Source organism: Macaca thibetana, chromosome 6, assembly GCF_024542745.1.
Source record: "Macaca thibetana thibetana isolate TM-01 chromosome 6, ASM2454274v1, whole genome shotgun sequence".
NCBI lineage: Eukaryota > Metazoa > Chordata > Mammalia > Primates > Cercopithecidae > Macaca > Macaca thibetana.
In genome coordinates, this window is record NC_065583.1 from 48,741,468 (window position 1) to 48,766,560 (window position 25,093).

Consider the following 25,093-nt stretch of genomic DNA (forward strand, 5'->3'; position numbering starts at 1 on the left):
TGGGAGGCCAAGGTGGGCTGATCACCTGAGGTCAGGAGTTTGAGACCCCATCTCTACTGAAAATACAAAAATTAGCCTGGTGTCATGGCAGATGCCTGTAGTCCCAGCTACTCAGGAGGCTGAGGCAAGGAGAATTGCTTGAACCTGGGATGCGGAAGTTGCAGTGAGTTGAGATTGTGCCACTGCATTCCAGCCTGGAGAACCAAGTGAGACTCTGTCTCAAAAAAAAAAAGAAAAGAAATTCCTGAGAATGATTGACACCAAAATCAGAATAGTGTCTACTGCTTATAGGGGGAGAGAGTACTTGGAGATGTGATCCAGGAGAAGTACACAGTAGCCTTCTACTATGTTGGTAATGCTTTATTTCCTAAGGTGGTTGTTTGATGGGTAGCACAACTGTTCACTGTATTGGTCCTTACCTTTTGGGGTAGCATTTTATAAAATGAATGGTTGCTGAGGAAGTGGAGAATCACCAAAAGTCCTTTTGAGAAGCTTGGCTGGAGAGAGTTGGGGGCCAGTGAAGACTTTTTTTTTTTTTTTTTTGGAGACAGAGTCTTGCCTTGTTGCCCAGGCTCTGGAGTGCAGTGTCACGATCTCTGCTCACTGCAACCTCTGCCTCCTGGTTCAAGCGATTCTCCTGTTTCAACCTCCTGAGTAGCTGGGTCTACAGGTGTGCACCACCATGCCCAGCTAATTTTTATAATTTTAGTAGAGACAGGATTTTGCCATGTTGGCCAGGCTGATCTCGAACTCCTGGCCTCAAGTGATCTGCCCATCTCAGCCTCCCAAAGTGCTGGGATTACAGCAGACATGAGCCACCATCCTGGCCTTCTTAAAATCTTTTTTAAAGAATATGTTTGAATGCTGATGGAAAGGATTCGAAGGATTCATTAGAGATGGAGAAGTTGAAGTTATTTGGGAAAAAGTCGCGACTGCTAAAGGTCTAGAAGACAGCAAAATGAGGATAATTGTTCTTTGTTAGGAAGATTTGAGTTTTTTTCCTTTGTCACTGGGAGGGAGGAGAATAGATGTAGACGCTGATAGTTTGAAAGCTGATGGTTGATTGATAAAAATATTTTTCTTCCATTGTTTTTTAGTTTTATTTTATTTTTGACATGGAGTCTCGCACTGTCGCCTGGGCTGGAGAGCAGTGGGGCAATCTTGGCTCACTGCAACCTCTGCCTCCTGGATTCAAGCGATTCTCCTACCTCAGCCTCCCGAGTAGCTAGGATTACAGGCACCCACCACCATGCCTGGCTTGTTTGTTTGTTTGTTTATTTATTGAGACGGAGTTTCACTCTTGTTGCCCAGGCTGGAGTGCAGTGGCACAATCTCCACTCACTGCAACCTCTACCTCCCGGGTTCAAGCGATTCTCCTGCCTCAGCCTCCTGAGTAGCTGGGATTACAGGCATGTGCCACCATTCCCGGCTAATTTTGTATTTTTAGTAGAGACATGTTGGTCAAGCTGGTCTGGAACTCCCAACCTCAGGTGATCCGTCTGCCTCGGCCTCCCAAAGTGCTGGGATTACAGGTGTGAACATCGCACCCGGCCAGGCCCAGCTAATTTTTTGTATTTTTAGTTGAGATGGGATTTCACTATGTTGGCCCGGCTGGTCTCGAACTCCCGACCTCGTGATCCACCCGCCTCGGCTTCCCAGAGTACTGGGATTACAGGCGTGAGCCACCTTGCCCGGCTGCTTTTTATTTTCTTTTTTTTTTTTTTTTTTTTTTTTTGAGACGGAGTCTTGCTCTGTCACCCAGGCTGGAGTGCAGTGGCCGGATCTCAGCTCACTGCAAGCTCCGCCTCCCGGGTTTACGCCATTCTCCTGCCTCAGCCTCCCGAGTAGCTGGGACTACAGGCGCCCGCCACCTCGCCCGGCTATTTTTTTTGTATTTTTTAGTAGAGACGAGGTTTCACCGTGTTAGCCGGGATCGTCTCTCGATCTCCTGACCTCGTGATCCGCCCGTCTCGGCCTCCCAAAGTGCTGGGATTACAGGCCTGAGCCACCGCGCCCGGCCTTTATTTTCATTTATTTATTTTTGAGACCAGGTCTTGCTCTGTTGTTGGCCGAGCTGGAGTGCAGTGGCACAAACATAGCTCACTGCAGCCTCAAACTCCTGGGCTCAAGTGGTCCTTCTGCCTCAGTCTCCAAGTAGCTAGGACTACAGGCATGCACCACCTTGCCTGGCTAATTTTTACTTTTTTTGAGACGGAGTCTCGCTCTAGGGCAGTGGCGCCATCTCTGCTCACTGCAAGCTCCGCCTCCCGGGTTCATGCCATTCTCCCGCCTCAGCCTCCAGAGTAGCCGGGACTACAGGCACCCGCCATCACGCCTGGCTAATTTTTGTGTGTGTGTATGTTTTTAGTAGAGACCAGGTTTCACCGTGTTAGCCAGGATGGTCTCGATCTCCTGACCTCATGATCTGCCTGCCTCAGCCTCCCGAAGTGCTGGAATTATAGGCTTGAGCCACCGTGCCCGGCCTAACTTTTACATTTTTTAAGAGATGAGGTCTCGCTTTGTTTCCCAGGCTGGTCTGGAACTCCTGGGCTCAAGTGGTCCTTCCACATTGGCCTCCCAAAGTGCTGAGATTGCAGGTGTGAGCCACTGGGCCTGGCCTATCGTTTCTTAAAGCAGAAAAATAATTTATTCCAAAAGATGGCAGAGAGCCAGGTATGATGGCTCATGCCTGTAGTCTGAGCTACTCTGAAGGCTGTGGCAGGAGGATTGCTTGAGCCAAGGAGTTTGAAACAAGCCTGGGCAACATGGCAAGACCCATCTCAAAAAAAAAAAAAAAGACAAAAGATGGCAGAGATAAGATTTTCATCCTGAAAATATAATTTGGTGTAGTTTTGTTGGGACAGATCTTCCCTCTCAGTATGCCTTCCTACCGACTGCCCCACTGGAGTCTTGTTTGCCTAATAGCAGTTTTTAGACCCTTCACTGATTCCCATGTTTTTTTTTTTTTTTTTTTTTTTTTTTTTGAGATGGAGTCTTGCTTTGTCGCCCAGGCTGGAGTGCAGTGGCCGGATCTCAGCTCACTGCAAGCTCCGCCTCCCGGGTTCACGCCATTCTCCTGCCTCAGCCTCCCGAATAGCTGGGACTACAGGCGCCCGCCACCTCGCCCGGCTAGTTTTTTGTATTTTTTAGTAGAGATGGGGTTTCACCGGGTTAGCCAGGATGGTCTCGATCTCCTGACCTCGTGATCCGCCTGTCTCGGCCTCCCAAAGTGCTGGGATTATAGGCTTGAGCCACCGCGCCCGGCCTGATTCCCATGTTTTGATAAGGCAAGAGCCATCTTCAAATCTATAAATTCCAAGGGATAGATTAATACATTTCTCAGAAGAGAGCATCTTCTGACTTACAGGAGTCCATAAACATTGTGTGGAATCAGCATAGTTTAGGTTAAGTACACACATAATTCATCAAAGTGTAAATCAGGTGAAGGAAAAAAATACTGCATTGTGAGAAAGAAAATTCAAATGTGTTATGAACATTTAAGGCAGCTGATGCCCTAAATAGGCAGAGTCAAAGAAGGTGGCCTGCATTTGGAGGTAATTTTGCATCCAAAAAGGGGTTCACTTTCTTGATTTCAATCACTGAACACTGTAGAACATGTCTTCTTCCTCAAGGCCAATGTTGCTTCAGATACCAGGTGGTTTCATCTTTCAAGCATGTTGCATAGAGAGGGTTGCACTGGGCCAGAATTGCAGTCAGCCAAAAGAGAGCAGCAAACTGAACAGGTCACCATCGTGGTGATGATAACTCCCCAGTTAGGCCCCTTAGGGATGAACCAGGGCACAAAGAAGCCAACAAAGCCCCAGGACATGCTCATCTCTGTGAGGCCATGATATACCATGTTTGCTGCTGGAGCTGCCTCTCTCTGATTTTTAGTTTTCTGTTTTTTAATCTTTGTCCATTAAGACAAGGTTATTTGTGAATGGAAATTAGGATTGTGGGGAGTCATAGAACTTCATGAAATACTTGTGAGGAATGGGAAAAAGCGTTCATCAGAGAAAAATAGTACAGTTTCACTTTGGGAGGCCGAGGAGGGCAGATCATGAGGTCAGGAGATTGAGACCATCTTGGCCAACATGATGAAACCCTGTCTCTATTAAAGTACAAAAGATTAGCCGGGCATGGTGGCATGCGCCTGTAGTCCTAGCTACTCAGGAGGCTGAGACACAGGAATTGCTTGAACACAGGAGGTGGAGGTTGCAGTGATGCGAGATCGTACCACTGCACTCCAGCCTGGCGACAGAGCAAGACTCCATCTCAAAAAAAAAAAAAAAAAAAAAAAAAAAAAAAAAGCACAATTTCTGGGAGACTTTGAGGGTCCAATTGAGAGTGATTTATGAAATACAATGAGAAATTCAGATAATACATAAGGATGTGATGAAGGAAGCAAAAATGTGTGGAATTGTTATCTTTGCTTTCATGTTTTTCACTACATTATTTTAAACCTGAAGGCTATAGAAGTCTCATGACTAACTTTGGGGCAAAGGTCCTTCTGTGCTAAATATTGTCTTGGGACCTGATGTTTTGTTATTGGCTTTGATCTCTAAGTGTACAACCTTTGTTTCCCTGACTTGTAGGAAGGGACCTCTTCAGACTGTCTCATGGGTAGAGAAATCCTACCAAATGAGGCCAAGAGGGATTACGTACTGTTGAGGCTTTGTGCTTTAACATAGTGCATTGTGGTAAAGTTACAGTTTAATAGCAGTTGTAATATACTGGATTTGAAAATAATTGAAATCTTAGCTTAAACCTCATTTTGACTTTCGGAGTTTAAATCACTCAATAATCTTATAACTGAATGGCTCCGTTTTTCAGTAGGATAGTTATTCTAAGACACTAAGTGAAAAAAAAAATTGTAACAAATTCTGACCTCCACTTGAATGGGGAAAGTTAGAGTACACATTTTACACTAAACTGTTTTCTTTTCTTTTTTTTGGGGGGGGGACAGAATCTCACTCTGTTGTGCAGGCTAAAGTGGAGTGGCACAATCTTGGCTCACTGCAACTTTCGCCTCCCAGATTCAAATGATTCTCTTGCCTCAGTCTCCCGAGTAGCTGGGACTACAGGTGCATGTCACCACACCTGGCTAATTTTTGTAGTTTTAGTAGAGATGGGGTTTGGCCATGTTGGCCAGGCTGGTCTCGAATTTGTGACTTCAAGTGATCCACTGCCTCAGCCTCCTAAAGTGCTGGGATTACGGGTGTGAGCCACAACGCTCGGCTGTTTTAAATTTTTTAAAATTAAAATTGTAAAAAGTCACGAAGTGTTTTATATACTTATTTAATTTATTTATTTGAGACAGAGTCTTATTCTGTCGTCACAAAGTGCAGTGGTGTGATCTTGGCTCACTGCAACCTCTGCCTCCAGGTTCAAGCAATTCTTGTGCCTCCACCTCCCAAGTAGCTGGGACTACAGGAGCACGCCACCACGCCTGACTTAAAATGTTTTATAACTAATGTATGTGTTTATAAAAAAATTATAGAATGAATGTAATTCATAGGAATACGCATTTAAATTTTTATTTTTACGGTGTACTAATTTTTTTATTGTGGCAAAATATATATAACATAAAGTGTACTATTTTAATAATTTTACATATACAATTCAGTGGCATTAAGTACATTCACAGTATTGTACAATCATCAACACTGTTTCCAGAACTTTTTCATCATCCCAAACAGAACCTCCCCACCTCTATTCTATTTTCTGTCTCTATGAATTTGTCTATTCCAGGTGCCTCATATTAAGTAGAATCATACAATATGTGTCCTTTTGTGTCTAACTTATTTCACATAGCATAATGTTTTCAAGGTTCATCTATGTTGTAGCATGTATCAGAATTTCATTCCTTATGGCTAAACAGTATTCCATTGTATATATATACACCATTTTGCTTCTCTGTGTTGATGGATCACCATCTGTTGATGGATATTTGGGTTGTTTCCATCTTTTGGCTATTGTGAATGATGCCACTGTGAACATTGGTGTACATGGATCTGTTTGAGTCTCTGCTTTCAGTTCCTTTGGATATATTCCTAGGAGTAAAATTGCTGGATCCTACGGTAATTATTTGTTAAAGTTTTTGAGGAACTGCCAGTCCATAGCAGCTGCACCATTGCACATTCCCACCAGCAGTGCACAAAGGTTCCAATTTGTCTACATCCTCACCAACATGTGTTGTTTTGTGATTTTGTTTTTATCATAGCCATCCTAATGGGTGTGGAGTGATATTGTGGGTTTTTTTCTCATTAAACTTTACTTGTTTATTCTTTTTTTGAGACGGAGTTTTGCTCGTTGCCCAGGCTGCAGTGCAATGGCGCAACTTGGCTCACCGCAACCTCCGCCTCCTGGGTTCAAGTGATTCTCCTGCCTCAGCCTCCCGAGTAGCTGGGATTACAGGCATGTGCCACCATGCCTGGCTAATTTTGTATTTTTAGTAGAGACGGGGTTTTTCCACGTTGGTCAGGCTAGTCGCGAACTCCTGACCTCAGGTGATCTGCCCGCCTCAGCCTCCCAAAGTGCTAGGATTACAGGCGTGAGCCACCGTGCCCGGCCTGTTTATTTTTATTTTTATTTTATTTCATTTTATTTTATTTTGAGATAGAGTCTTGCTCTGTCGCCCAGGCTGGAGTATAGTGCAGTGGTGCAATCTCGGCTCACTGCAACCTCCCTCCACCTCCTAGGTTCAAGCAATTCTCCTGTCTCAGCCTCCCAAGTAGCTGGGATTACAGATGCACGCCACCATGCCCAGCTAATTTTTGTATTTTTAGTAGAGATGGGGTTTCACCATGTTGGCCAAGCTGGTCTCGAACTCCTGATCTAAGGTGATCCTCCCGCCTCGGCCTTCCGAGTGCTGGGTTTACAGGCATGAGCCACAGTGCCGGCCTTGTTTGTCTATTTTTAAAACTAGGCAGTCAACTGTGATAGTGAGAAGGGGTCAAAGACTAGAACAAGGAGTTCAGTCTATAACTTGACTGTGAACAATCAGTTGAGATAACTGACTACCTTGGAACCAGCCTCTCATTAAACTTTGTTTCATGGGTCTCAAAATTCTGAGATGGATTCTTGGTCCTGTTGCTTCCATTAAACAGTACTAATTTAAAAACTAGTAATTTAAAACTGCCATGTGAAAAAAACTCAAAGTGGATCACAAAACAGTCATATTTTCCTTCTGAAGGTTTTACCATGCACTGTTATCATTAACCAGTCTCTTACTGTTAAACTTAAATGGCCAATCAAAACAAACAGTTCTGAGACTGTTCTTCTACCATTGATTGAGACTGGGGTGGCAGGTATTAGGGATGATATTCATTTAGTCTTCTGAGCTTTCTGGGCAGACTCGATGATATTGCCAGGTCCAGGAGCCTTCTTGTCCACTGTTTTTTTTTTTTAATTAAAAAAAAATTTTTTTCGAGACGGAGTTTTACTCTTGTTGCCCAGGCTGGAATGCAATGGCATGGTTACGGCTCACTGCAACCTCCATCTCCTGTGTTCAAGTGATTCTCCTGCCTCAGCCTCTCAAGTAGCTGGGATTACAGGCACCTGCCACCACACCTGGCTAATTTTTGTATTTTTAGTAGAGATGGGGTCTCACTCTGTTGACCAGGCTGGTCTCGAACTCCTGACCTCAGGTTATCTGCCTGCCTCAGCCTCCCAAAGTACTGGGATTACAGGCGTGAGCCACGGCACCTGGCCATTTTTAAATTTTTTGAGAGTCTCACTCTGTCACCTAGGCTGGAGTGCAGTGGTGCTATCTTGACTTATTTGAACTTCCACCTCTCAGGCTCAAGCATTCCTCAGACCTCAGTTTCCTGAGTAGCTGGGACCACAGATGCATGCCACCACACCCAGCTAATTTTTTGTATTTTTGGTAGAGATGGGGTTTTACCATGTTGCCCAGGCTGGTCTCAAACTCCTGAGCTCAAGTGATTCTCCTGCCACAGCTTCCCAAAGTGCTGGGATTACAGGCATGAACCACTTTGCCTGGCCTTATCCTCTGTTTTGATGACACCCACAGCAACTGGCTGTCTTGCATTATGAACAACAAAACAACCCAGAGGAGGATAGTCAGAAGCTCTCAACACACATGGGCTTGACAGGAACCATATCAAAGACGCGGGAGTATTACCAGATTTCAAGAATTTAGGGCCATCTTTCAGCTTACCACAATGGCAATCAGTCTTTCCCTTCAGCTCAGGAAACTTGCAGGCAGTGTGAGCCGTGTGGCAGTCCATTACAGGAGCATAGCCAGCACTGATTTAGATTGGGTGGTTCAGGTTAATCACCTGAGCAGTGAAGCCAGCTGCTTCCATTGGTGGGTCATTTTTCCTGTCACCAGCAACATGGCCATGATGAACATTTTTGACAGATACGTTCTTGACGTTGAAGCCCCCATTGTTCCCAGGAAAAACTTCACTCAAAGCTTCATGGTATATTGCAACAGATTTGGCTTTAGTTGTAACATTGACTGGAGCCAAGGTGACCGCTTGCAGAGCCGTCTTTGGAGAGACAGACACAAGGGCTTGTCAGTTGGACAAGTTGGTAGTAGGATGCAATCCAGAGCGTCAAGTAGAGTGTTTACACTAACATTGCCATCTTTATAGGTGACTTTCCATCCCTTGAATCAAGGCATGTTAGCACTTGGCCCCAGCATGTTGCCATCGTTCCAACCAGAAATTGGCACAAATGCTACTGTGTTGGGGTTGTAGCCAACTTTGTTATTGTAGGTGCTGACTTCCTTAACCATTTCCTTGTATCTCTTCTGTCTGTAGGGTGGCTAAGTGGAATCCATTTTGTTAACTCCAACAATTAGTTGTTTCACATCCAGTGTGTAAGTCAGAAGGAGATGCCAGCTTCAAATTCACCAGCTGCAACAATCAGGGTAGCATAGTCAGCCTGAGATGTGCCTGTGATCATGTTTTTTTTAAATGTCTTTGTCTTGGGGCATCAACTAGTTACCTAATACTTTCTGGCCTCAAGTTCCCACAGGGAACTATCTTCAGTACCACCACCCTCACACTTAGCTTTCAGTTTATCCAAGACCCAGGTGTACTTGAAGGACCCCTTTCCCATCTCAGTAGCCTTGTAGAGACTGGGTCTCATCATGTGGCCCAAGGTGGTCTTGAACTCCTGAGCTCAAGGGATCCTCATGCCTCGGCCTCCCAGAGTGCTGGGATTACAGGCATGAGCTACTGTACCCAGGTGATAAATGGTGTTTTGTCAAGTGGCAGGATTAATACTATCTGACATGGGCCGGGTGCAGTGGCTCACACCTGTAATCCCAGCACTTTGGGAGGCTGAGGCGGGTGGATCACCTGAAGTTGGGAGTTTGAGACTAGCCTGACCAACATGTAGAAACCCCGTCTCTACTTAAAATACAAAATTAGTCTAGCATGGTGGCACATGCCTGTAATCCGAGCTACTCAGGAGGTTGAGGCAGGAGAATCACTTGAACCCAGGAGGTGAAGGTTGCGGTGAGCCCTGATGGTGCCATTGCACTCCAGCCTGGGCAACAAGAGCGAAACTCCCGTCTTGGGAAAAAAAAAAAAAAAAGGTCAAAAGGACTGAGTTTAGGAGGCTTCCAGAAAGGTAAGCTAGAACATGTTAATGTGCTGAGAGGGTGGCACACCATTCTCCAAGGGAGTTGAAGCTCCTACAACATTGTACATCTCACCTCTGTAACTCTTTATTTTACTGTTTATTTATATCCTTTAAAATAACGTTTGTAAGAGTCCAGTGACCAGGTTTCCATTCATTCTGTGAGCTTCTCTAACAAATTATTAAAACCAAAGGAAGGGATTGCAGAATCCCGATTTTTAGCCAGTTGGTCAGAAGCACAGGTAAAACAACCTGGGACTTGGGATTGACATCAACAGTGGGGGGCAGCCTTAGGGACTGAACCCTCACTCAACCTATGGGGTCTGACATTATCTCTAGGTAGGAGATAGAGGACACCCAGCTGGTATTTTCTGAAGAGTTGATTGCTTACTTTTTTTTTAAATTTGAGGTGGAGTCTTGCTCTGTCGCCCAGGCTGGAGTGCACTGGTGCGATCTTGGCTCACTGCAACCTCTGCCTCTCGGGTTCAAGTGATTCTCCTGCCTCAGCCTCCCGAGTAGCTGGGATTATAGGCACCTGCCACCACGCCTGGCTAATTTTTGTATTTTTGGTAGAGATGGGGTTTCACCATGTTGGCCAGGCTGATCTTGAATTCTTGACCTCAGGTGATCCGCCTGCCTCAGCCTCCCAAAGTGCTGAGATTACAGTAGTGAGCCACGGCACCCGACCTAATTATTACAGTGAGTTAATTTAGTTCTTAGCTTCCTGGTAGCCAGTTAAAAAAAAAAACAGTTTCTTTGGTGTTGAATTACAGAAATAATTTTATTATGGGAATCACCTATTTTTACAAGAGATATAGAAATATTTCCTGAATGATGATTTTAGTGCTGCTCAATCTATAAAATTAAATCATACTTTATTTTTTGTTTTTATTTTTTTGAGATGGAGTCTTGCTGTTGTCACCCAGGCTGGAGTCCAGTGGCACAATCTTGACTCACTGCAGCCTCCGCCTCCCAGGTTCAAGCAATTCTTCTGTCTCAGCCTCCTGAGTAGCTGGGATTACAGGCACCTGCTACCTTGGCAGGCTACTTTTTTTGTATTTTGTAGTAGAGATGGGGTTTCACTGTGTTGGCCAGGCTGGTCTTGAACTCCTTACCTCCAGTGATCCGCCCGCCTCGGCCTCTCAAAGTGCTGGGATTACAGTTGTGAGCTACCGCTCCTAGCCTTAAACCATACTTTAAAGAAGTTTTCAGGCTCACGCCTGTAATCCCAGCACTTTGAGAGGCCAAGGTGGGCGGATCACCTGAGGTCAGGAATTTGAGACCAGGAGTTTGGCCAACTCGGTGAAACCCCATCTCTACTAAAAATACAAAAATTAGCCGGGCATGGTGGCAGACACCTGTAATCCCAGCTACTCAGGAGGCTGAGGCAGGAGAATTGCTTGAACCCGGGAGGTGGAGGTTGCAGTGAGCTGAGATCGTGCCATTGCACTCCAGCCTGGGGGACAAGAGCGAGACTTCGTCTCAAAAAAAAAAAAAAAAGTTTTCAGATTTTTCAGGATTAAAATTTAAGGAAATTGGTAGTTAACATACTCCTTAGTCTCTCAGGTATGTTGGCAGAACCATAACCCAAGAGGCCTATTTGAAGCATGGTTGTTAGTGATATAAAACTATTACTAGGTTCAAATGTGATGGAGTATAATATGTTCTTTGGTTTTGTTTTATGAATATTTAAGTTTTGTGGTATTTTTTAAAGAAAGATTGAAATACTTTTTGTGGTTCTGTAGAGTGCTAAGTACTAACGAAACCAAAGAAATCCTGTTTAAGCTTATTAGAAAATTGTACACATACAAAACAATTTGAAAACATATCTGAAACACTTAGAACATTTTTTTTTTTTTTTGGGAGACAGAGTCTTGTTCTGTCTCCCAGGCTGGAGTCCAGGGGTGGCACAATCATGGCTCACTGTAACTTCTGCCTCCCAGGTTCAAGTGATTCTCCTGCCCGAGCCTCCCAAGAAGCTGAGATTACAGGCGTGTGCCACCACACCTGGCTAATTTTTTTATTTTTAGTGGTTTTGTCATGTTGGCTAGGCAGGTCAAGTGATCCTCCCACCTGGGGTCCCTTCTTTTTTTTTTTTCTAAACATTAAATTGCTTTTATTGCATGACACTTAGTATGCAAATCAGGAAGTTTTAATTTTAAATGTTTGCTTTCACTAATTCTAACCACTGATTAAAGGCCTCAAAAGTACAGTATTGAGGCAGGCTTGGTGGCTCTCATGCCTATAATCCCAGCACTTTGGGAGGCCAAGGCGGGAGGATCGCTTGCGGTCAGGAGTTCAGGCCAGCCTGGCCAACATGGTAAAATCCTGTCTCTACTAAAAATAAAAAAATTAGGAGAATGAGGTAGGAAAATCGCTTGAACCCGGGAGACATAGGTTGTGGTGAGCTGAGAGATCACACCACCGTACTCCAGCCTGGATAATAGAGCAAGACTGTGTTCCAAAAAAAAAAAAGAGTATAATACTGGTTTTGTTACTAATTCTAATTTTATAATTACAGTTTCTGATGAACTTTAATTTTCTGATTAGATTTATGAATTATAGGCCAGAAATGCTCCACACATATAACCTGATTGTTTCCTTCTGGGCTCCGGTGGGACTTTTTTTTTAAAAAAAAACAAAACCAGGTCTGATTATTCAATATGTCTCCAGGGAAGAGTTGCAGATTCCCTGGTAATCCCTAGTGCCAGAGTTTGACAGCCTTTATTACCATTGTCTATTTAACCAAAATCCTTGCTGCTATAAATCGGCTGTATTTCTTTTGGTTTGCTCTAGTGAAAATAAGACAAACTGTCATGATTATAGAGATCGGACTTCCATTTTTTCCCCCACTCCAAAGACTTCCTTTTTCAATGCAATTTTAGTTACTGTTACTAACCCAAGTTAATTTTTGATTAACTTGGAATCAAACCTGAGTTTTGCCATTTATTGAAAACCTGGGATTTGCCATTTATTGAGGTGTTAATTGAAATATTAATATATTTAGAGCAGAAATGTCGTTTTTTAGGGAATCTAGAGCAACAGCAAAGCTGAGGTCAAACTACCATAAGGATGGACACCAAGGAAGCTGTGTTTGGGACAAAAAGAAATCAAGATAAGGTAGATGCAAAGTAGAGAAAAGAACTGGACCCTGGGGGGAAGGGTGGTAGTTGGGAGTGGGTTATATTCTTCTAAGGGCAAAGAATAGGCAGATTTCCGAAGAGGAAGGCCCAAAAGGAAATATTGAGAATTTGTGTTCAAATACTACTTTCCCTCTGAATGTACAAGTTTTTGCTTTTAGATAACAGAGTACTTCAAACATTGATAAAGTTAGGTGTTTTGTTGGGGTGGGTTCTAATATTCAGGGCTAATGTTTCCTTGGAATAGTTGTGGAAGACACTATTGGTATATGTTGATAAAACCGTTACCAAAACCCAGCTTCAGCACTAATGCCTGTTTTTACTTGGAGGTCAAAAGGGAATCTGTGATTGAAGTGTTAAACTGACAAAATCTGTACAGAATATTTAATTTTTCCTTTTATTTTTGTGATACAAAGACTGTGTTTCTTTTCATAGCAACATGAACCGTGAAGACCGGAATGTGCTGCGTATGAAAGAACGGGAAAGGCGGAATCAGGAAATTCAGCAGGGTGAAGACGCCTTCCCACCTAGCTCTCCTCTCTTTGCAGAGCCATACAAAGTTGTAAGTTGCCCTTCTGTGAATGTTTTTTTCCCATTAGCATGACATTTTTGCTTTTAAAATATTTCATATTTGAATGTTTATTTTAGAAAAGAATTACTGTGAATACCACTTAACATTTTTTTTCCTGTCCTTTACATAGAACATACTCTTTTGGGGATAAACTTTTCTTTGGAGTATGTTATGCTTACAGAAAAATACACAAAATAGGTGTTATGGCTTGAAGAGTTTTCACAGCATCGACAGCTTCATACAACTCAGATCAAGAAATAGAACGTTACTAGCACCCTAAAAGTCATCTTCCAACCCACCTCCTATTGCTGTCTTGTGTTCTTAAAAATGTGTTCTGAGTTGGCTCACACATTTATCTCTATTTTCCTAGTTGTGCTACTAACTATGGGCGGGTACTTCACCGTTCTGAGCCTTGAATTAAATTAGAATTTTGTGACTCAATTTGCATTGTTTGATTTTTCCTAGGTGTTCTTTAAGTGTGATATCAATAAAAAAATGAATATTTCGTAGATGCTTTTGTTACTCCTCACTGCCATTTGCTACTTAGTTTACAAAGTTTCGGAGATTATTAGTATGTTTGAATAAATGTGTCTTCAGTATCAGTCTGATTTTTCTATTGTTAGAGACAATTATTTGGGTATCACTTGTTCATTAAATTTTTGTTTCTGCTTGTAACTATAACATTGAATTATAAGGAATATAATATTTTCATAAACTGCCAAAATATAAGCGTTAGCTAATCTGCTGGCCCGTGGAACGTAATTTTATAAAGGCAGATTACTTTACTGTTCTTCAAAAGACTTTTTTTTTTTGAGACACAGTCTCGGTCTTTCGTCCAGGCTGGAGTGCCATGTCATGATCTCGGCTCGTTGCCACCGCTGACTTCTGGGTTCAAGTGATTCTTCTGCCTCAGCCTCCCGAGTAGCTGGGATTGCAGGCATGCACCACCTTGCCCGGCTAATTTTTTTTTTTGGAGGTGGAGTCTTACTGGAGTGCAATGACACAATCTTGGCTCACTGCAACCTTCACTTCCTGGGTTCAAGCAATTCTCCTGCCTCAGCCTCCTGAGTAGCTAGGATGACAGGCATCTGCCATCACGCCTAGCTAATTTTTGTATTTTTAGTAGAAACAGGGTTTCACCATGTTGGCCAGGCTGGTCTTCAACTCCTGAACTCAGGTGATCTGCCCACCTTGGCCTCCCAAAGTGCTGGTATTACAGGTGTGAGCCACCATGTCCAGCCACGTCTGGCTAACTTACGTATTTTTGCTAGAAATGGGTTTTCACCATGTTGGCCAGGCTGGTCTGGAACTCCTGACATTAGGTGATCTGTCCGCCTCAGCCTCCAAAAGTGCTGGGATTACAGGTATGAGCCACTGCACCTGGCCCTTCAAAATACTTTGTGAATTTAAAAGACAAGAGTCTTGCTATGTTACCTACGCTGGAGTGCAGTTGCTGTTCACAGGTGAAATCATAGTGCACTGGAGCCTCAAAATCTTGGAATCGAGCAATCCTCCTGCCTCAGCTCTACAGGGTAGCTGAAAGTACAGGCACGTGCCACTGCGCTCGGATTATATTTTAGTATGGTTATTTTTAGGCACTTTTCAATGATTTTTTTTTTTCACTACAGAATGATATATTTGGAGTATGCTTCAAGGTATTAATGTTAAGATATGAGGTAAAGCCTTCCTTTGAAAAGCCCCTTTCCATTCGAAGTTTGGAAAATTAGTTCAGAAGCATATTTTATTTCTGATTATGCTCATTGTATAATTTTATTTTTATTTTTTGTAGACTAGCAAAGAAGATAAGTTATCAAGTCGTATTCAGAGTATGCTTGGAAACTACGATGAAATGAAGGATTTCATAGGAGACAGATCTATACCAAAGCTTGTTGCAATTCCCAAGCCTACAGTACCACCATCAGCAGATGAAAAATCTAACCCAAATTTCTTTGAACAGAGACATGGAGGCTCTCATCAGAGTAGCAAATGGACTCCAGTAGGACCCGCACCCAGCACTTCTCAGTCTCAGAAGCGGTCTTCAGGCTTACAGAGTGGACATAGTAGCCAGCGGACCAGTGCAGGTAGCAGTAGTGGCACTAACAGTAGTGGTCAGAGGCATGACCGTGAGTCATATAACAGTAGTGGGAGCAGCAGCCGGAAAAAAGGCCAGCATGGATCAGAACACTCCAAATCACGTTCTTCCAGCCCTGGAAAACCCCAGGCTGTTTCTTCATTAAGCTCTAGTCATTCCAGGTCTCATGGGAATGATCACCATAGCAAGGAACATCAACGCTCCAAATCACCTCGGGACCCTGATGCAAACTGGGATTCTCCTTCCCGTGTACCTTTTTCAAGTGGGCAGCACTCAAATCAATCTTTCCCACCCTCATTGATGTCAAAGTCCAATTCAATGTTACAGAAACCCACTGCCTATGTGCGGCCCATGGACGGACAAGAGTCCATGGAACCAAAGCTGTCCTCTGAGCACTACAGCAGCCAATCTCACGGCAACAGCATGACTGAGCTGAAGCCCAGCAGCAAAGCACATCTCACCAAGCTGAAAATACCTTCCCAACCACTGGATGTAAGTCACACATTTAGAGCTTTTAACATTGTGACTATGTGAAGCAATTGACTGATCATGAAATTATGATTGAACTTGAACACTGCTTCTTTGCCTTAATAGTAAGGAATGTAAAAGTTGAAAGATGAAAAAAAAATGTAAAGACAGACTTGTGAGTTACTCCTAAGTGGATCCGTAGATCTTTTGACTTGTCCTCTTGGGAAATGGAGAAAATGTCATTCACAGTTTTCAAATATTAAGATGACAAGTCAGTTATAGAATAAAAGAATGACCAATTGATACCTTCGATTTCTGCATTTTGATTTTATAGAACAATATACCTTTATTGTTTAAAAACAAAATTAACTTTTCTATGCTTACATTGATACTAATGAATGAGATGCAGGTCATGGTGTATGGTTATGATAAATGGGACTTTCGGGTCTGTGGAAATGGTAATATTGTATACTTTGAACGCTATGATCATTTTCTCTGGTTGTACTTAAAGGATGGAGACAGCTGTTCCAGGTTCATAGTGATGGTTTGAAATTTAAATTGAATTGCTTACCAAAGCCTTTTGGAACATTTCATTGTGAAATAGCTGAAATTATATCTTTTTTTTCAAGATGGGTATCTCATCATGTTGCCCAGGCTGGTCTGGAACTCCTGGCTTCAAGTGATCCTCTCATCTTGGCCTTCCGAAGTGTTGAGGTTATAGACATGACCATCATGCCTGGCCCAAATTTTGTCTCTCTCTCTCTCTCTCTTTTTTTTTTTTTTTTTGAGACGGAGTTTCACTGTTGTTGCCCAGGCTGGAGTGCGATGGCACGATCTCGGCTCACTGCAACCTCTACCTCCCGGGTTCAAGCAATTCTCCTGCCTCAGCCTCCCGAGTAGCTGGGATTACAGGCATGTGCCACCATGGCCGGTTAATTTTGTATTTTTAGTAGAGATGGCATTTCACCATGTTGGTCAGGCTGGTCTTGAACTCCTGACCTCACATGATCCGCCTGCCTTGGCCTCCCAAAGTGCTGGAATTACAGGCGTGAACCACCGCACCCAACCCCAAATTTTATCTTTTCATGTAGTTTGTGCAATTAAAAAAAATTTGGAAAACAATGTCAGTAGCCAAAAAATTACAACTCTTAGCTCAAAAGGGTGGAAAGAAGAATCCAGGTAATGTAAAATGCTGTTTTGCAAACGTTTAAAACGTCTTTCCAGGAGCCTTGGGAAACTCACTTTGAGTGGCATTTGTTATCTAATTACTCCTGTCAAGAGAACAGTAAAATGGTAATTTGTCATTTCTTTAAACAACATGATCTTTAGAGTTTGACTGAAGTTCGGCTCTCTAATTCCTGTTTGTGCCTTAGAATAAGCAATTTGCTTTTTGTGATTTAGAAAGACTATGTAAAATGTCCATGTTCCAGACTAGTAATCTTTCAGTAATACTTGTTTAACCCATTTATGCTTAGTGTTCCATTATTGGAATGCTAAGCTCGTAGGAGTTACTTATATCCTACTGCTCAAGGTCATTGCCGAGGTCTGATTCTTCACACAAAAAATTTGCAACCTCTGGCATAAATGGGTTAACTTTGTTTATGTACAATGATGTATTTCAGTATCATGATAGATTTTATATATAGATAAGCTTAAATTTTTGGACAAGCTGCACACCTGAGAAATTACATTCTAAAAATTATTTATAATCTAAAATATAGGATAAAAAACTTAAAACATTTGCAAACTATAAAGTTCCCCCAGCTTTGTATAGTTTGGTGATTAAAATTTTCTGGTGCTTGAAAAATTTGTATTTAAGGAAATTAATCCAAAGATTCTAAACAGTGTACTGATTTAGAGTAATGGGGTCATAAATACTTTTAATAATGTTTTGAAGTCTGTGAAGCAAATACTAAAAATTTACTGATAAAAATCTAATGTGTGCTGCTTTTTCTCTCAAGGCATCAGCTTCTGGTGATGTGAGCTGTGTGGATGAAATCCTAAAAGTAAGTTTTTTTAAAAAAATCTTTTCAATCTCTTTAATTTTTTATGCTCTGCCACCCTCTTACCCTCTGTATTTCACAAAGGATCTGAAGCAACAGTTTGCTTATATTTGTAACTTGATTATGTCCATCATAAATAATTTACTATCTTCTTTGTTTACCATTTGCCTTCAAAGAGCTAGTTTTGTTCTTTGTGTGTTTTGTTGTTGTTGTTTTGAGATGGAGTCTCACTCTGTCACCCAGGCTGGAGTGCAAATAGTGCGATCTCAGCTCACTGCAACCTCCACCTCCCAGATTCAAGCGATTCTTTCACCTTAGCCTCCTGAGTAGGTGGGATTACAGGCGCCCGCCATCATGCCCAGCTAATTTTTGTATTTTTGCGGAGATGGGGTTTCACCATGTTGGCCAGGCTGGCCTGGAACTCCTGACCTCAGGTGATCCACCTGCCTCGGCCTCCCAAAGTGCTGGGATTACAGGTGTGAGTCACTGCGCCCAGCCACGTTCTTTGCTTTTAAGTAAAACAGATTTTAATCTTAACACTTACTTTGCCTGGAAAATATCAACAAGCCAATTATAACCGTACTTTTTCATGCTTAACTGTTAATAATTTGAAGTGCAAAAAACTCAGTAGTTATCAGTCAAACCATTATGATCAAAATACTTTGCTTTTGTTCATCTGTACATACTGGTCAAATCTTACAATAATAGATTTTCTTCCAGTTTTGCACATTTTGGTTTTTTTTTTTTCTTTTTTTTGATATGGAGTCTCACTCTGTTGCCCAGTCTGGAGTACAGTGGCATGATCTCGGCTCACTGTAACCTCTGCCTCCTGGGTTCAAGTGATTCTTGTGCCTCAGCTTCCTGAGTAGCTGGGATTACAGGCGCCCACCACCACGTCCAGCTAATTTTTGTATTTTTAGTAGAGATGGGGTTTCACCACATTGTCCAGGCTGGTCTTGAATTTCTGACCTCAAGTTACTCCCCCTCGCCCACCCCCCCGCCCGACCTCCCAATGTGCTGGGATTATAGCCTGAGCCACTGCACCTGGCTGTTTTACACATTTTTTTCTTTTTGAACCGGAATTTTACTCTGTCACCCAGGCTGGAGTGCAATGGCATGATCTCGGCTCACTGTAACTTCCACCTCGCAGGTTCAAGTGATTCTCCTGCCTCTGCCTCCTGAGTAGCTGGGATTATAGGCACCCGCAACCAAGCCTGGCTACTTTTTTTTTTTTTTTTTTTTTTGTAGAGATGAGGTTTCACCATGTTGGCCAGGCTGGTCTGGAACTCCTATCTGCCTGCCTTGGCCTCCCAAAGTGCTGGATTATAGGCATGAGCCACCACGCGCAGCCAACATTTTGGATATTTAATGAAACATGTTTAAAATTGACACATGACCAAAAAGTACATTACTCTATTAGAAAAAGAGAAAGTCCAGTGAATTAGTGAATGACAATGACTACTTTTTGCTTAGTGGAGAAAACTGTGAGTCACATATTACTTGTATTTTCTTGTTTTTTTTGTTTTTTGTTTTTTGTGAGCTCCTGAATTTGTGTCTATACTTACAATTCACTGTGAACACCTTTGAAAGACTACCTGCATTGGTTGCTTCCACTCTTTTCTTTCCCATTCCTTCCTTTAGTCCACTGTAATCTCCCTTTTACCTCTGCCATTTTGCAGAACCCGTTTCTCTATGGTCATTATCTTTCTCCCTCCATCCAGAGGCATCATTTGAGTTCTTTTTTATTCTTTCTGCTATTTATTTTTTCCTTCTGGAAACATTCTTCTTTCCTTGACTGTTTTTATGCTTCATTGTTTTTGTTTGCCTTCCACCTTTCTTGCCTCTCTTTTTTTGCCCTTTTTGGAACCCTTGTGCCTTCTCTTATCTCTTAAGTGCAGGTGCATTCTTGTAGCCTCTGCTCTTTCTGCTCTTTGACTTGCCTTTTCCACCATTCTTGGTTTTATCTGTTTGACAGCTGTTTAGTCTTTCTCTCCTGCATTGACCTCCTTTGGGTTTTGGTTTGTCTCTTAATTGCTTCTTAGCTGAGTTTCCATTTGGATTTATTTCTCTTTGCTGCTTCAGACTCAACATGTCTAAAGCCATACTTATCAGACTTCCTTGGATTAGTAGTACACCACTTTCCCATGCTTGTAAGTGTAGAATCCTAAATATCTCTAATTTCTTCCTCATATTCTATGTAGTTGCAAAACTGGATGTAGACTTTTAAAATTTTTGTTTTTTAAATATCCATTCCTTTCTTCCCATTTCTGCCACCTTGAGCTTCAATAATTATAACACTGAGTCCTCATTCAGCCTTTCTGCCTCCAGAATCTCCCTGCTCATATGTCTTTTGCATTGCTACCTGATTCTTTACTTCAGGCCCTTTACTTCAGTCTTCATAAATTAATTTTTCCCTTAAAAATTTTCAGTGGCTCTCTAAGACTATAGAAAGAATAGTATCCAAATTTAATATCCGCAGGCCAATCCTAACCTATCTCATTACTGAATGACCACTTTTGCCAAACTGGTTTCCCTAAGCCACATACTTTCTTGCTCTTTTACCTCCTTAAATAAAGTAAGGTTGGAATGTATTTCTCCTACCTCTTCAGTTATATATAGATTGTTTTTTCCTGGAATCCCAATGAAATCCTTCTTCCCCCATATCAGATTATGAGACCACAGTGACAGCTCTTTCATTTGAATGTCATACATTTCTTAGTTGTCATGTATATAAAAAGTGTAAGGGAGCATAAATATTTTCCTCTGAATCCTCAACAGTGCATAGAATTATTAGTACCTGAAAGATTTTCTTACATTTAATGATCTCTTTAATGTTATTGACATCTATATTTTATATGTACAAGGGCTTGGCACTTGGCCTTTAGTTAATAGGTGCTCAGTGATTTGATGATACTTGGAGTATTAAATCAAATTTTCAATTGAGAGTTTTGCTATTTGAGATATAAAATGCCAATTCTAAAAAGCTGAGTTTATGAGTTTTTGTTTCCTTTTCCCTTTCCTGTCTGTAGTATGCAAGGAACTTCAGGTGTGTGTTCCCTTCATATTTTCTTTGTATTTGTAGTCATATCATTTTTAGGAGCCCCATCATGAACTTAAAAAAAAATTTACTCTAAAAGTGATGTATATTTATTGAAAAAATGATTTATTCAAGGCATGCTCATTGAGCACCTACTTTGTGTCAACCACTGGGAATATAGTGGTCATAATGTTATGCCTTTGAGCTGATATTCTAGAGCTGGATGTAGGAAGCAATCTATTATATAATATTATTTCAGGAAGTGAAATTCTATTAAAAAACAAAGCATTTTAAGGGGATAAAGAGCATTTATATGCAGGTGGCTGTTTTAAGAGGTTCAAGTAGTAAAATATCAAGTTCCTTTGTCTCTTCTTCCTTCTGTCATTCTGTTGCCCAAAGCTAAACATTAACTAGGACATAGACTGTGATTCATCTTTGTCAGTTAATAAAATACTGTGGAGATCATTACCTATCAACAGTTAAATTTCTCATTTTAATGTCTACTTGGTGTTCTGTTTTGTAGATGTCTGGTAATTTATTTAATCTGTACTGTGTTGGTGTCAACCTAAATAACAGAGACTCTCTAAAAGAAAAGATGATGGGAATAGAGCATTGCATTGGGAGTACACGTGCCATAGTAGTCTATGTGCACATTCAAGGAGGTAAAGAGAGACAAAGGTTTTTAAAGGAAAAAATGAAGACGATTACGTAATTGTTTTTGAAATAATTATCCTTGGCTACAAAGATCAGTAGTAAGGAGGACACCAGTCTGAGGTCGGACAAGCTGGACAGGTGTCTTTATGGAAGTCTTTTTTTGGTTTAGGGTTTTGATGACCTTTGTGCAAGGTTGTGGTTTTTGTAGACATTTTTGTTTATCAGGCATACAAGCATGAGAAACCTTTCTTCATGATCTTTTGCAGCTCAGGGTGTTTTTTTTTTGTTTGTTTAATATATATATATAAATATTAATGACTCCATTTTGATTCTTACAACTTTCACATTGACTACCTAGGTTGTTTCAGTTTTTAAAGTGTGAGCCCCTTGTATGTGTATCTTTACAAAACTGTGTGGATATTGCTATGCGATAAATTCCTAGGTGTTATACCACTATTAATTTGTTGCGTTTCCTTAATTTACCTGATGACTTACTTTGAACTAAATGCCAGAAATAATATACTCTCTCCTTATTCTCATACCTCTGTCTTCTTGGCTTGTCTAACATACACATTGTAATCTTACCAGACCTCACCCAGACATATTTGGCATTAAGATTAGGCAGAAGGCATTGAATGAAATCAAACTTAGGGTCTTGCTTTTCCGTTTTCCTCCTCATGTGTTTTTGAAATTTCTCTTCTGATTTCTTCCCCTGACAATTTTTTTCTACGATTATATAGACTCTGTAGCCAGACTTTTGAGGATGAAATATAATGTTCATTATTTACTAAGTGTATGGCCTTGAATAAATAACTATTGTGCTTCAGTTTCATCCTAAATAGAGATAGGATGATAGTGGTATCAACCTCATCATGTCATTGTGAGTACTAAATGAGTAATAAACATGTAAAACACTTAGCACAGTGTCTGGCCCATTCAAGGTACACAGTAAATGTTAGCTGTTTTCTTTATCATTGTCCCCTTCCTCCCACTATCACAGCAAGCTCTTCCTTTTTAGTGTTTTATTATGTCCCTTGTATTTGATTACAGGCTGATTTCTGTAACTATTCACAGGTTTCATAATTTGAATTGTAAACTCCTCAAAGCCAGGGAGTATTTACTGATCTTCTTATTACTACCTACACCATAGTGCCTTACACACAATCGTGCTTAATATTTATTGACTAAGTATGTAGAATTTTGGAGGAGCTGTCATGAAACCAGTATTTATAAATACAAATCTGGTTTTTAGCTGCATAATTTTTATCCTTGACCTGGTTGAAAACAAACTGTAATAATTACATTTCAGGAGATGACGCATTCATGGCCTCCCCCTCTAACGGCTATTCATACACCATGCAAAACAGAACCTTCCAAATTTCCTTTTCCAACTAAGGTAAGTAAATAAAATGTATCTTTCATAATGTAAGAAAACTCTAAATGGCTTGACTAAAATCATATGGATTAAAAATTGTCTTGCCATTCCCATTCTAGTGAGAGACAGACAGTAAATAAGTAAATAAATAGATAAATTCAGATAGTGACAACTGTTATGAAGATAATTAGCAGGGTAATAGAATTGAGAGCATCTTGGATCAAGAGGTATTTAAGAAAGCTTTGACGGCAATATGGGAGAGAGATTTAAAAGACATTAATATAGCCGGACACAGTGGCTCATGCCTGTAATCCCAGCACTTTGGAAGGCTGAGGCAAGAAACTCTCTTGAGGCCAGGAGTTTGCGTCCCCCTGGTCAACATAGCAAGACCCTGTCTCTACCAAAAATTGAAAAAACAAAACGAAACCTTGGCATAGTGGCCCATGCCTGTGGTCCCCATTACTGGGGAGGCTGAGATGGGAGGATCACTTGAACCTGGGAGGTCAAGGCTGCAGTGAGCTGTGATTGCACCACTGCACTCCAACCTGGGCAACAGAACAAGATTCTATCAAAAAAAAAAAAAAAGACATTCATATTTATTGCAAACTATTATGGTATTGTAGGCCTGAGGTGGTAAGGGCTTCTCAAACTGTTGTTTTAAGAACCTGTTTCTATAAGACATAGCAACCATACTTATGTCCCATGGAAGGAGGTTCCTCAGATAACAGTTCCAAGGTTGTTTAAAATCAGCAGATTGATTTTTTTTTTAAACTTGTACTTAACAGTATTAATTTACACTTAACACAAATAATACAGAAATACATTCTCCTAGTGAAAGTTTGACCAGGACCCCTAATAATAGCCTTTCCCCAATTCCGTCCCCTTCATCCCAACAGAGCTCCTTTCATAAGTACCTTTGCAAGTCTATATTCATGTAATACATGTATAATCATTACATGTAAGCATTTTCTCATTTATTTCTACACAAATAATATTGTTCTGTATCTTTCACCAGTCAGCAGTAGGTCTTGGGGACCTGTCTATGTTACTACATGTAGAGGTGTTTTGTTTCTTTGAATTGTATCGGTAGTGTTAATGTATCCTAGTTTGTTTAGCTATTTCTCTTTGGTATTTAAGCTGATAGCAAGTTTTCATTTCTATAAATGTTTCTTCAGTTGGTATCTTTGTTCATGCCTTCTGTGTGCATGTGATTTTCTTTAGGGTAAAAAGCAAAAAGTAGAATTGCTGAGTGTTGAGAGTATATACTTAATATATACTCTCACAAATTCCTTCCATAGTTCTATTACAGGATTTGTACCAGCCAGTATTCCCACTTGTATTACCTTTTGTTTCACACATGCACACCACCATTTGATATTATTAAACAGCAGTGTTTTGAGTGAAAATGGCATTCCATTTGCTTGATTGCTAGTGAGGTTCATCATCTTTACATATTTGTTATCCATTTGGTTTCTTTGTGGGTAAATTTGCTTATTCTCACTGTCCTTTGGGTTGCATTTTTTACCTATTGAGTTTTAGGTGGTCTTCCTTTTTTGTTTTGTGGTGTTTTGTTTGAATTCTGGATTCCAATAATTTCTTATACATGCTGAAAATTTATCTACCAGTTAGATTCTTTTCTTTTTATGGTCTAAAGTTTTTAATTTTTGATGAATAAAATTTATCTTTCTCTTCCTTTATAGTTTTTGCTTTTAATGTTAAAGAAGACTTTTCTTTTTCTAGAATCATAAACATACCCTCTTATTTTTCTTTCAATGTGGTTTTTAGTTTTATTTTTTATGTTTACCTTCGTGAATGATGTCAGGTAGATTTAAAAACTTTTTGTCTATATTTATGCCATGTCACTCTTACCTTTTATATCTTTGTTTACATATACAAAATGCACTGGTATTTATTTATTTATTTATTTTGGTTTTTTTCCTGAGATGGAGTCTCCCCTTGTCACCTAGGCTGGAGTGCAGTGGTGTGATCTCTGCTCACTGCAACTTCTGCCTCTTGGGTTCAAGCAGTTCTCCTGCCTCAGCCTCCCGAGTAGCTGTTACTACAGGTGCCCACTACCACGCCCAGCTAATTTTTGTATTTTTAGTAGAGACAGGGTTTCACCATGTTGGCCAGGCTGG

The 25,093-nt window shown here is 41.0% G+C and overlaps 1 protein-coding gene and 1 pseudogene across 4 annotated transcripts in view; one reads left to right on the forward strand and one right to left on the reverse strand.

The window, feature by feature from the left end:
- Positions 1–25,093, forward strand: part of AFF4 (ALF transcription elongation factor 4) — an 89,912-nt gene that overhangs the window by 11,906 nt on the left and 52,913 nt on the right. For 2 of the 4 annotated variants that reach the window (XR_007726211.1, XM_050792744.1), the window contains exons 2-5: positions 13,191–13,317; positions 15,116–15,910; positions 17,848–17,892; positions 22,890–22,976. Coding sequence is in view for 3 of the 4 variants with exons in the window: in XM_050792744.1 (XP_050648701.1) it covers positions 13,195–13,317; positions 15,116–15,910; positions 17,848–17,892; positions 22,890–22,976 (1,050 nt within the window). In the remaining variant the exon portion in view is untranslated. Of the gene's footprint in view, positions 1–12,643; positions 12,736–13,190; positions 13,318–15,115; positions 15,911–17,847; positions 17,893–22,889; positions 22,977–25,093 lie in introns of all 4 variants that reach the window. The other 2 variants (XM_050792745.1, XM_050792746.1) reach the window with 2 other exon arrangements.
- Positions 3,628–3,859, reverse strand: LOC126956038 (V-type proton ATPase subunit e 1-like; annotated as a pseudogene).